The 13460-nt window shown below is 36.4% G+C and overlaps 1 protein-coding gene across 2 annotated transcripts in view; it reads left to right on the forward strand.

Moving 5' to 3' along the window:
• pik3r2 (phosphoinositide-3-kinase, regulatory subunit 2 (beta)) overlaps nt 1-13460 on the forward strand; it is a 30648-nt gene that overhangs the window by 2886 nt on the left and 14302 nt on the right. Inside the window, exons 1-2 of one of the 2 annotated variants that reach the window (XM_052548086.1) lie at nt 459-782; nt 1657-2363. In XM_052548086.1, coding sequence (XP_052404046.1) covers nt 2039-2363 — 325 coding nt within the window. In that variant the 5' untranslated portion in view covers nt 459-782; nt 1657-2038. Of the gene's footprint in view, nt 1-458; nt 783-1656; nt 2364-13460 lie in introns of those variants that run through there. The other variant, XM_052548085.1, reaches the window with a different exon arrangement.

A 13460-nucleotide genomic window follows, 5' to 3' on the forward strand; every position in this document is an offset into this window, starting at 1 on the left:
TTTTCCCTGTGTTTGAATGATCCTGATAAAGTGCCAATAGTTCTGATTAGACAAGCCTCATCCAACAAACATTTAGATTTTGCTTTGCTTGATTCTTATTCAGAATACTTAAAACATGTCATACATGCATAAACATATTCCTATAATGAGCAAAAAAAGTTATCCACTGCAGAAAAGCAGCATAGTTTAAAGGTTTAGGGTTTGATCACTGCCTAGAAACATTTTCTAATATTAGAACATTTGCTTGATTTGCCCCAGCTTCTCTGGTGATTCTTGAGCACATGGCCATATGCTGCCCAATAGGAATACAGGATTACCTTTTCCCTTCTGTAGCAACAGTGAGTTTCCTGCCTCGATTCATTAATTATTTTGTGCTCTGCCTTGGTCACAGTGTTTTGCAAACAGCTCTGCTCAGACTGAATAAAGGGGAGAAAAGGATGTGTACGACTCCGTCAGCCGCCGTCCTCCAGTCTAAGCCGTCTGCTTGACTGTAAAGATGAGGATTTCTCTCAGCAGAACTTTTTGTTTTAGCTTTCAGAATGGACTTTTTCTTTTTTCCTGAATGAACTCCGTCGTACAGTTCAGTAGTATTACATTAAATACTTTAGTTCTAATGATGAAAAGGCGGAAAGGGGGATGACGTGTTTCGGAGGGGGTGTTTCGGTGGTGTGAGGATTGCGGGCTGTGGTTGGGTATGTCAGTGCCACGTGTCTGCGCTTGCACCTCTCTTCTCCACACAGAGGATGTCGGATTGAGACCCTAGTGCGCCTAGTCAAAGTAGGGTGAGTGTTGCCCTGTAATGCCTGCGAACACTCTGACGTTGTTTATTAGATTGCAATCCTTTAAAATGCAACTTTATTGGTATATGAGCATAAGCCCCTGGTTCGAAGGTGCGCATGCGTATGAAAGAAATTATATGTTTAGTCGTTTCGTCATAAGTGATGCATGTTGCAAATATGCTTAATATCAACTGCGTACTGTAATAATTGGAAAAATATGGACTACATTAAGGAATGCTATTCCCAAAAACAATTGTGAAAATTTTTTTGGCAGTTATCTTTTTGATTATTAGCTGAAGTTGAAATTTTAGGTTAATAACTACGACATTAACAGCGTTGACATTTCTGGCTTTAATTGTTTCAAGGTAAGTAAGGTTGTTTTTTGGGTTTTGTTTGCTTTAAGACTATGGTGTTTAAACATTCACCCGGTCTTACAAATGTCTATCATATGACGCATGTATGAGGTGCATCATGTTTAGTGCATTAATAACATTTTGATTGTCAGATTATAAAAAGAATTGTATTTTTTAAATGTAAACACTTCAGTCCGACTAAAATTCTAAAATTAAAATAGGTTTTTGTGAAGTTGGATTAACAGACCTAGTCTTTGTCCAGTATGTTTAATCAGACTACAGCTGGCCTCGGCGTTGTACATTGTCTCTGAAAGACAGAGGTGAGGCACAACGTTTATTTAATGCTTTGAATATTTTATTACGCATTCTGTCGTGTACTTCGACCGAGATGAAGGCTGTAACTGAACTATGCAAAGCCTCGCTGAAGCTCGACTGTAAATTTGTGATTATTTTATTGTTATTCTTTTAGAAAGACTTTTAGTGTTACACTCTTAATATACTTCTTTTTTTTATCCTCCATACAGTCATCACGTTACTCTGGGAGGATCACATCTTGAGAGGGAATGTTGAGCAACCTGCTCTAAGACGACACCAGCTGATTTGGCAAATAAATCTGTGAAGGACTTCATTCTTTTTCTTTTCCCGAGCCTGAATGAGCATGCTGCATTCCCTCTGTTCCATCATTTGGTTGAACCGCGGGTTCAAGTTGAGAAAAGTGGCCTGCTCGGCCAACACCGGTCAGGTCTAAGCCGTTGCTACCACGCATGCCCGTTTATGAGCTCCGGTCAGAAGTGCTTAGCTTTTAACCAAACGTCCCACGGTACGACACCATTTGCACCCTTGGAAAGTTTCATCCTCAATCCGACGCTCTTCTGCCTGGGTTGATTGTCAGTTCATACTCTGAAAATGGCTGCCGATGGCTTCCAGTACAGATCTCTGTACTCCTACTCTAGCGACTGGGAGGATGACATTGACCTTGAGCCTGGTGATGTCCTGACGGTCGACAAAGTGTCTCTGCTGTCACTGGGCATCAAAGAGGGTGAGGAGGAGCACCCGGAATGCATTGGCTGGATCTTGGGCTTTAACGAGCGAACCAAACAGAGGGGAGACTTTCCAGGGACGTACGTGCAGTATGTGGGACCTGTGAAAATGTCAGTGCCGTCTTGCCAGCCTCGTTCTCAGAGACCGCTTCCTGCTGTTCCCAGACCGGAGCCAACAGCCTCCTCGCAGGGTAAGACTGGCTGCTTTTACTGTTTTGACCAATGACTAACCTGCTTAATCTGTGCTAAAGAGCTGTCATAACCTGTTTTTTGAGGGGAACTGACTGCTAGCTTGTTGAACCAGGCCTCTGATCTCTCGTAATAAACAGCTGTGAATTTTCTTGAAGGAAAAGAAGGATTTTGCTTTTGACAGCAGCCTACTGCAATGCAATTCAGCATTGAATCAGCAGAGATTTTGCTAATGTAAGATGGCTTTTTTTTTAGCGCCATTAATGATGTTTTATTGACAAAGTTCAGGAGGAACATGTTCAGGTAATTAACCTAATTAACATGAATGTAGCACAATCAGTAATCTACCCAATTAACAAGATAACTCTGCTCCTTGACAGTTTTTCCAGCATCAGTCCGACACCCCTTCTCCGCACTTAGAACTGTTTCAGCACGGACAGAACGCCACATTTTTTTGTTGCACAAAAGGTTCTTTATAATAAAAAAATAGATTTATAGGTTATTCATGTTCTTTAAACTAAAAAAAAATATCTTTTAAGAACTGTTCACTTAAATGTTCTTTAGGGAATCTAAAATTAATTTTCTATGGCATTGCTGTGTAAACCTTTCTGGAACCTTCAGTTTTACAAGTGTAGCATGATCATCTACTTAGAGGAGTCGTCTAGTGTCTCCTTTTCCAAAACGTCTTTGAATCCGGTGTTTCTCTGGCACTTACCCCAAGCTTTTTCTCCTCAGTAAATTATAGTATGTTTTGGAGGCCTGGCAGTTCACCAGGCCAATCTGAAGAGTTATATGTATCAGGTAGGGCTTTTAGCTTCATCTGCACATTCCCACTCCATCAGGTGATTTCTTTGCTTCAATGTCTCCTTTGTGTCCCTTTTTTTGGACAGTTAAAAGTCTTCAGCAATGCAGTGCACACTAAAAAGGAGTTGTCGTATTCAATCTGTGATAGGGATGCTCCGATCGATTGGCCATAGATCGGTATCGGCCGATAATCAAATTTTAAGACTTGATCGGTACTCACTACACTTGCTTGATTGCACGAACTGATCGGAATTTGATGACGTCAACGCATGACGAAGTCATGTCATCGCCGGTGGAAACGCTATGATGTTTCGAGAAACAATGAAAAATTAATTTGTCGTGTATGTTTGGCATGATGCTATGATGGATGGATGGTTCAAGTTTTAACATGTCTGCATTATTGCGGCTTCACGGCTAGCGGAGCTGATCGCGGTCGCTCTAGTCAGTGCTTGTGTTTACCAGCCAGCCGCAGAAAGTTTCTGAAGAGGCTCTCACACTGCTTTGTTAAAAATAGTTTTTAGTTAGTTTTCACGGCATGGAGGATGGAACAAAACCTCGTCTGGAATGTCACAGTTTCTGTCATTGCAACTTCTCGATCAGGCGAACGAACAAACACACACACACACAAAAATAAAAATTCTTAAAAAAAAATTAGTTAATATATGCATCATTTGATTGATTTTTATCCACCCACAAATAATCAGAATGCTTTTTTTTATTACCTGACCTGTGGATTATCCGACGCGCCCGTGGATATAACCGTGACTGGACTGTTTTGTTCTATCCAGGCCAAGGAAAATCTATGGAATACTGTTGTGTATTTTGAAATACAAGAGGCAAGAAATGTGTAGAACTGTGAATAATAGGTATTCCCTTTCTGTGGAAATCAGGAGTTTTGCAGGCACCGATTCCGGCTAGGCCTAGAAACATGAACAGGTAAAATAATTGCTCATCAGTGTTGCTTTAGTGCCTTCTGCCAAAAAGTAAGTTGCTTTTAGCTTTAATATGTTGTGCGTCATTTATAACAGAATTTTCAAATGTATCTTGTATGATAAAATGGCTTTTTTTTCACATATGTACAAGTCAGACAAAACGACGTACACCGTTATCAAATGCGAGAATGTGCATACAGTCGAGGGAAACAATGTGTTTGGTTCAGCATGTATGTGTATGAGCGTCATTGTAATCAATGTACTCAGTATTTAAAGAGGCAGGGCAGCTTTCTGTTATTTGTTTTGTGACATCCTTTACGGGAAACGTGGAATCATCAGAACACTGGTGGAAGGCTGCTCAAAGCGTTTGGTAACGTGTCGCACCAGAACCATTTTTGGAACCAAAACGAAGATGCAGCATATATTTTTTCATTGTTTTTATTATCAGATATTAGCTTTAGTTCGTCAACTTCTCGTCTTCATCACAGAAGAAATGTTTGTCAACAAATACTTTCTGTCTTCGTTAACGAAATTAACACTGGTTTCAGTTTTTTTTTTTTTTTTTGGCGTAAATGAATTTGTTTTGGCTTGTCGTTTATGTTGCTATAGCTTCTTAAATTTTTTAATTCTTGTTTTTTTTTGTAAAAACTGTTCATTGAAAGGACTGTTGTGGAGTGAGGGGAACTAAAATAGTCTAGCTATGTTTCCAGTGTTTAATATAATGTTTGTAAACATTTTGTGCTTCGGCATTAGACCGATTTCTGAATGAAATAATAAAATGCGACTTGTATGAGACTTATGTTTTTTTTTCTCTCTCTCTTTAAAAAAGAATATTAACGGTTAGCAAAACATCTACAGAAAAAATGTAACTGTTACTGGATAAACCTGGCTGCATTCTCACTAGATCCTCTGCGTAAGCATAATAATGATATGTAAAGGATAGGATCCCTTGACACGTTATTGAATTGTGACGTAGCAAAAAAAAAAAGGCTGTTTCAAACCGCGTTTCTGTGACTGCCTTCGGGGAAAATAAAGTTTTAAGGAGAAAATACTCAGCAATGGTGTTGATAATCGGATTGGCACATGGTTTGTCTAAAAGCATATTAAAAACACCACATAGACAAATAAACAACATAAAAAAAACTTGATTTTCACCACAGGGGGAATTTAATATATAACTACAAACATAGATCTTGTTTTAGCATTCTTATTTACTTGTTCCCTTAAAGCCCTTCTAATCCTTAAACTATTTAACTGCTTTATTATTATTATTATTATTATGTAGTAGATCTTTCAATTGTTATGAGTGTGTGCGTGACTGTGATTCGTGCACAAGCATGTCAGGGAGCATGGCATCACAATCGTTAAGATGCTTGTTAAAGTTGCGTTCATTACTATAGCAACCCCCCCACACATGCACAAAAAATTGCAAATGGTCTCGCACGTCAACTTTGCAAAGGGCCTTGCACCCCACTTACGACGGCCCAGTATATGTACGTGTGTATGTGTGTGTGTGTATGCACTTTTTACCACAAATGCACGTCTTTAAGACACACACTTCCAAAAATGTACATTCATTAAACTGGTTGAGCAAAATAAAAAATAAAAGTCATGCTTAGTTCTGTTAGGTGACTATAGACGTCTACTAATACCAGACAACAGCATACTGAAAGCTCATGACTTGGATCTAGCACTTGATTATTTTTTATTTTTTGATTGGTTGTCCTCCAGCTGGAGTAATTAACAGCACACTCGTTGTGTTAGCTAATATGTTAATATGGCAGAAAAGCATTTGTAAAGAAAATGTAAATATGATCGCAGCTTTGTAAATATCAGCCCATATAATTACGAACAGAGCTGTTACTCTATTTATGTGGTGTTTTCCCATATTCAAGTGCTCTCATTCAGTGAGATTTCATGTGATTTAATCGAAATCCACCAAACACTATCCTCAGAAATGGTGCACAGAGTTGAACTTGGTTGTGTTTTGCAGCCTGTGGCAGAAGTTCTCCCTCCCTTTTTTTTTTTTCCTGGCTTCAGTTTTACTGCTTGCTGAAGTGAACCATGGCTTGACATTTCAACAGTCTCCGCCTGTTCCTCCTCCTCTGTTTCACAGACTCTTCTGATACTGTCTCCAGGCAGCTATAAACTATCCACTCACTACAATTCTCAGAAAGAGAAGGCCCCTTGAATTTTCCCCCAGCTCCTTACCCTGAACTTCCTTTCAAAGAATTAGTCGAGGGCTAGTCAAGGTCTCCGAACTGAGGCTGTATTAAAGTCTAAATCTTTCCCATGATGCTTTGGCCTGGCATATTGTTACTTGGACTGTACAGCAGGATTTATCAGAACATGCATTTTATTGTGACAAATTTCAAGAAAAATATGAGGTTTAATAAAAGCTATAGCTCATGTTGTTATCAATTGTATTTTGATTAATTGTGCAACTGGGAGTAGAAATTTGGGAATGATGCCACTAGGGATGAAGGGATATAACAATTCTGGCTGATATCAATAATATAAAAAATCTGTCTTTCTTGTTCAGTAGTATTTTTGCTACAGAAATGACAACTCAAATCACTTGGTGTACTAATGATTTTTTTTTTTTTTAGTGATCTCACTAAAATATTTTGTGTGTGTGTGTATGTATGTATATATGTGCATATATATGTATGTTTATATATGTGCATATGTATGTATATATGTGCGTATGTATGTATATACGTTAGGGCTTTGCGATTTGCTAATCGCAAAAGCCAGCGATGTGGACGCGATATTACTCTGTTCCAGAGTATATGCATGACTGTCAGCCTTCAGTGAAAGTCTTACTAACCAATAGAGTGAGCGCACCTCCATTCTCCCCAACCAGCTGTGTAAACGCCCACCATAAAAAAAACGAAAAAAAAAAAAAACACGGAAAGAAGGGGCGAGACAGAGTGGGATTATGGCGTCTACAGGGTCAGGCCAATAGTTGGCAAATTAAAACAAAAAAAAAAACGTTCGTTAACTTAAGCTTTGAAAAGACAGTCAACGAACAAAAAATAAAATTTACAAGAGCTGGGTCATAATGCATATCAATAGCATCTCTTATTGCATGTTCGCTATTCCCAGTTCAGAAGAACGCACACACAGCTTGTGTCTCTGAATGCTTCTCATACTCACCCCTCTCTTCCCCACGCGGCACGAATCCCGCGTCATGGATGAGCCGTTCACACTTGCCGCACTCACGCAGTCAGTTTCGTAATGCTCGGTTATATTCTCGCGCGACCCTGAACCGCAAATCTCCACGAGCGCATCTGGCAGTATGAATTAAAAACGAATGTAAAACGAATGTAAATTCAATCAAACTGCTTGCTAATTTCACTTGGATGAAATGAAACATTCAGCACATTTTTCACTTGTTCTTAAAATCCCAAATACAGTGTAACATGTAATACTTTAATGATTGACTAAAGAAATACAGTTCTTTATTTATATTAAAAAAATATTTCCAGTGAAATTCAGTAACTAAGTTAATTCTATAAAATTAGTTATACCATTATACCATTATACCATTATAATCTTGTCTGCTGAAAAAAAAAAACAATTTGTAGTGGTTTCATGGAAACTAAGATTTTTTTTTTCAGCAGGGTAATGATAATCATACTGTGTAATCATACTGTGCAACACATTATTGACAATATTAAGCTGAAGCTTGACTTTGCAAATTAAAAAAATCACAAATCAAATCGCAATCGCAATATCTGTAAAAAAAAAAAAAAAAATCGCAATTCGATATTTTCCCCATATTGCACAGCCCTAATACACGTGTGTGTATATGAGGGCTTCACGATATTGGAAAAAATGACATTGCGATATTTTATTTTTCTGCGATTTATATATTGCGATATGAAATCTAATCAAATTTTCTTACAAACAAAAATGGGGTGAGCACACTTACATTCTCATTTTTAATTATTTAAACATCAGGGTGTAATTTTAAATTAGAGTAAATGTTTGTTTGTAACTTTAGGATATGGTTTGAATTGTTAACATATTAACTAACATGAACTTAACACAAGCAATACTTTTGGTACTATATTTATTAATCTTAGTTTATCTCAGTTTATAAAAACACAGCTGTTCATTGTTTGGTAATGTAACTTCACAGTGCATTAAAGCTGCAGTAGGTAACTTTTGTAAAAATATATTTTTTAAATATTTGTTAAACCTGTCATTATGTCCTGACAGTAGAATATGAGACAGATAATCTGTGAACAAATCAAGCTCCTCTGGCTCCTCCCAGTGGTCCTATTGCCATTTGCAGTTACGGACCGCTCCCGGTAAGAAACAACCAATCAGAGCTGCGGTCCGTAACTTTGTTTGTGTTCAAAATGTAGAAAAATTTATATAATAAGCGAGTACACCATGAATCCATTTTCCAAACCGTGTTTTTGCTTGTCCTGAATCACTAGGGTGCACCTATAATAAATGTTTATATTCGGACTATTTTAGATTGCTTCGGGGGTACCGCGGCGGAGTAACCCAGTACCTTTGTGATTCTTCATAGACATAAACAGTGAGAAGTAGTTCCGGCTACGACATTCTTCCGCATGATGCAAGCAGTTCTGTTTATTAACCGCTAGAGCGTCAAAAGTTTCCTACCGCAGCTTTAACTATGTTAACAAATACTGTACAACTTTTGATTTCAACAATGAAGGCTATAGCCTAAATGTTGAAATTAACAATGTTGTAGAAGTGCAGTTTAGTAATAGTAAATGTTAAGTAATGTTGTTAAATAGTTTAATAAATAGAACATTATTGTAAAGTGTTACAGATTTTAAAATGCATTTTTTTAAATATTTTTTTGTAAAGTTGCACTTGCATATACGTTTGAAAAGCCAGAAGTAAACGTCAGTTTTGTATAGGATGATTATTTTTATTTTACCTTAAAATTACATAGACTTAATTTGATTTAAAAATCACATGCTGTAGCACAATGAAAAAAAGTGTTTCATACATCCAAGTAAAAATATGTAGGGTAATGATTAACATCTATATTTTTTAACTTGAGACTATAGTTAGTTATTTTTCATTGGCTCAAGAAAAAAATATGTGAATAATTTCCCAAAATTTTTTTTTATTGAATGAATGAAACACTTTGCATCTTTGTTTTATTCGCACCAACATTATTTGATTTGAACATTTTGGAATAATGTATTTATATAGCATACTTTTATTTAGTCTTACTGGTAAAGACTTTTTTTTTTCTAATTTAAAACCAAATTTAAAAACTAAAATACTGAATGCTGATTTAAAAACCTCTTATTGAATGTGTGTTGATTGTGGTGTTTGGATTGTATAACTATGCATTTATTGCCTTCAATTTCACATGGTTACTGTTAATCTTTTAATTTAAGGCCAGTTCTATGTAGTTTCTTCCCAATTCAAAAACAAAAGCTAAATGCTGATGTCTGTAGCATCTATGTTTATATTGAATGTAGTCTGCTTACTGTTCAGTTACTGCCGTTAATTTCAGATGGTTATGGTTATTGTTTTCAATAGCCAAAAGCCAGTTTGGCCTATTAAATACCAAATAAGCATCTTGTTTATACACACTTTCCACACTTTGTTATGTTATGTAATGTTTAATTACTTTTCTGAGGTAAATGTAGCACTTTGACTTTTTTTTTTTTTTTATGAGCTTCTTTGATAATTAAAAAGTAAAATTAATAGTTGTATTGCTATACATGAATTTAGGCATTACAACATAAAAAAATCTAAATAAAAAATGTATATTAATTTTGAGATTTGCTAAACATTTAATAGTGTTATTAAATTATTTATAGGAATGCAACGATACAATTTTTTTCAGATCTGATACCGAAAATTCTGAGTATCTGCCGATACCGATCTAATCTGATACCAGTGCAGTTTTTACAATCTACTACATATACACAACTTCATTTTAGTGAAAAATAACAAATGAAAAAATATATAACCATAAACGATTACAAAAATATTATTATAAACTAGGTTGGTAGATAATTCAGCAGCAAAAGATACTCTAGATTCTAGAAAAATCATAGGTGCACAATCATTTTATAAAACATATTGAAATATTTTATTTACAAATAAAAGTGAATGAGTCTCAAATATGGTAAAATGTTACACATTGCTTTTTGTATTGTTTTAAAATACATTATTGAAAAAACAAGTCTAGAAATCTAGAAATCTAAAAGACGTTTCTTTTAAATCAATGGCACAGTAATAAAGTGGCAACATATCATAGATAAGACTATTAATAATGTTTGATTTCACATAAAATATTATAATACTGAAGGTGACAATATAGAGTGCCACAGCGCTCTTATGCGCATCCTGTGTGCAGAATGATGAGCTTGAAACAACACGGATTCACAGTGCGCAGCTGCACAGCCCTCCCGAGTCCACAGAGAAAGCTGCTCTGCTTGAGTTCATCTTCAGTTCTCTCTTCACAGCAGTTCAGTCAGTGTACTGTTTAAGTAAATGAATTAACCCCTTGATATTGGTTTATTCAGACTCAAGAGGGAGTGTTGACCATGTTAAAGTTAATAAATTGTGGATTAATGCTTATTGGAGTTCAACCAGACATCACTAGTACAAACGGAAGATATATTGATACGTAGTCTATTAAATATGTGCATTAGTTTAAAGAGCCTTTTCTTTGAACAGCTATAAACCTCAGTTACTCTTCGCTCTTGAAGAGAGTTTTTGACTGTAACTAAACGTGACACACAGTTTGACCACTGAATGGAGGATGACAGACATCCGCAGTGATAGAAGAGTTTATATGAACTTGAATTTAATGACTTCAGTATTAATCTGTACCTCACATTGAACTATGGAACAGCTTCAGAAACACTTGAAATATGTTCTTGAAAATGTTTTGGCACTTGGTAATGTGTTTGTGCCTTTCGTGGAGCTCAACAAAAACACAGAATAGTACACGTACAGCATCGGATTTGGATTGGTCTCGTCTGACCGATACCCGATCCGCAGAAAATGCTAGGATCGAAGCAGATACCGATCCTCAGTATCGGATCGATGCATCCCTAATTATTAATGGTTTACAGGTTCACTATAAGCTCCTTCAAAACTGAATCTTACCGACCCCAAACTTACTTTTGAACAGTAGTATACATGAGATGTATTTTTATTTTAGTCTATCAAAATTTTCTTCTTTCTTCCTTTTCTGTTGCACTCCGTCCAGTGCAGAAAGCCTGTCAGGCCTGAAGCCGATTATGCTCAACAAAAAGAAACTTGAGCTATATAAGACTCTCTTGTAGTTGCAGTTTTTGTGCGTTCTGTTTCCTAATACCGTTTTCACTGCATTAAGATTAAAACATGTCTAGAGGTTTAGAGCTCCAGTGAAAGGAAATGGGCTAGGTCTTCGGTTAGCCATGAATGAGGTGCCCAGATTACTGAACTGCACAAAGGGATGTGGGTGAAAGTTGTCTTACATAATCATATTCACCGTGTACAAAGACATCATTTTCTGTTAGTAGAGCATGGCAGAATCAAAGTTAATGAACACATCAGAGCACAGGTCGGACAAAAAAAAAATTATACGATAGTCTATCATACAAACACAGATATTGCCTTGACAGTGCAGCAATGAAGAAGTGACAGCCGAATAAAGTAAGCTGTTGCTTTTATCATATCATTAGTTGTTGCAGATGTTTTTTTCCCAGGGCACGTTCAGTTGCAGGCCAGCCAAAATGCAGACTAGCAAGACGACTATAATTGGGTAATGATTAGTTGGTTCTCTCTCCAAAAACCAACAATGACTGCAGGGCCACAGCTGTTTTTCCTAAAAGCTGTATTTTGCACAAAAAACCCCTGCTGCGTGTGAGCGAGTGCCAGTTTGCAGCTACAGTTGAGTTTGTTTATTAATAAAAGAACATATTTAAGTTGGTTTTAATATTTTTTTATTAATGACCACCCTGTAAAGCAAGCAGCCATTTGTTTATGACCAACAGGAGTGTCCACTCCACTACAAAGAAAAGGAAACTTAAAGTGTTAGTTCAGCCAAATATTAAAATTGTCATTAATAACTCGCCTGGTAAATAAAGGGGATTTGCTATTAAAATTAAAACATGGAAGAAATATTGTGATTTATTTCTTTCAAAAATAAAGTTTTTTTCAACAGTAGTAGCAGTATCACATACATTTTACTAAATAATAGTAATATTTCTAGCACAATGCCTTTATGTAAAAATAAACTTTTAAGCCTAATGAATGCATATTTGTCATTTTAACTGAACTTAAGACTGGTGGTGATGCTTAAGATATTTTTGGTCATTGAGGGTTTCTGTAAAAAAACATAGATCATATTAATTATTATTAAAAGATAATACTACTACTAACTGTACTATCATACTAATGTATATACAATGCACTATGAATTGATGAGCTGCTGGGTTAATGAATATTAATCACATTGTCTGCATTCGGTCAAACTGATTTGCTGAAATCAAAACAGGGATGATACTAGATCAGCGCCAGCCAATGAAATTGCCATTTGCGAATTAGCTCCGCCCACTACCGGAGAGTATGTCTTCTGCTTGTTCGAAAATAATTCTAAATGAACTCCAATATTTTGACAGGAGAAGACAACAAAGAATAGTTTACATATAGCGTGTTGATTCAGCGTGGTAAGACTCTCGTGATGTGTGAGAAACAGCGCTATCAGTAAAGCGACGGTGAGTCGTGCGCCTTCACAAAGAGTTTACAGAGCATCAAATAGCTACACGTGCGCTGTGCGTCCATTGAGATGAACTGAATAGTTCAGATCTCTTGATGAAGAGAGAACTCTGAAGCTCAGATGCTGAAATTAATGCAAGCGTCATGCACTTCAGTCTATGTAGTAAACAAACCCGCACGTCTCTGCCATTCATTAATTCACACAGAGACACGCAGAACACGGATTCATATTTCAAACAACTTTTGCGGCTTAACAAAGTGAAAATGTAAACAGTAATGCAATATTAGCAATTGCATTTGGATTGCCACGATTTAATGCGTCCACATGTGGAAAATGTAATTGAAAATACAATTTGCAATTCCTTTTGAAAATTTCATTGAAAATTCTTCCCTACGCCTGTGCGTAATCAAACCAGTGTTAATTTCGTTGACTAAATATTTTCGTCATTATTTTCGTCACGAATATATTTTTGCCGACGAAAACGAAACGAAAACTAAAATAGAAGGCACTGATGGAGACTAAAACTATGACTAAATTGATTGACATTATCGTCAACGAATAAAGGACGAGACGAAAATAGACTGTGACGAAAATCAAATCAGCAGACGGGAGAGATGCGAGGAATGAGCAAAAGAACCGGC

This window comes from Carassius gibelio, chromosome B2, assembly GCF_023724105.1.
Source record: "Carassius gibelio isolate Cgi1373 ecotype wild population from Czech Republic chromosome B2, carGib1.2-hapl.c, whole genome shotgun sequence".
NCBI lineage: Eukaryota > Metazoa > Chordata > Actinopteri > Cypriniformes > Cyprinidae > Carassius > Carassius gibelio.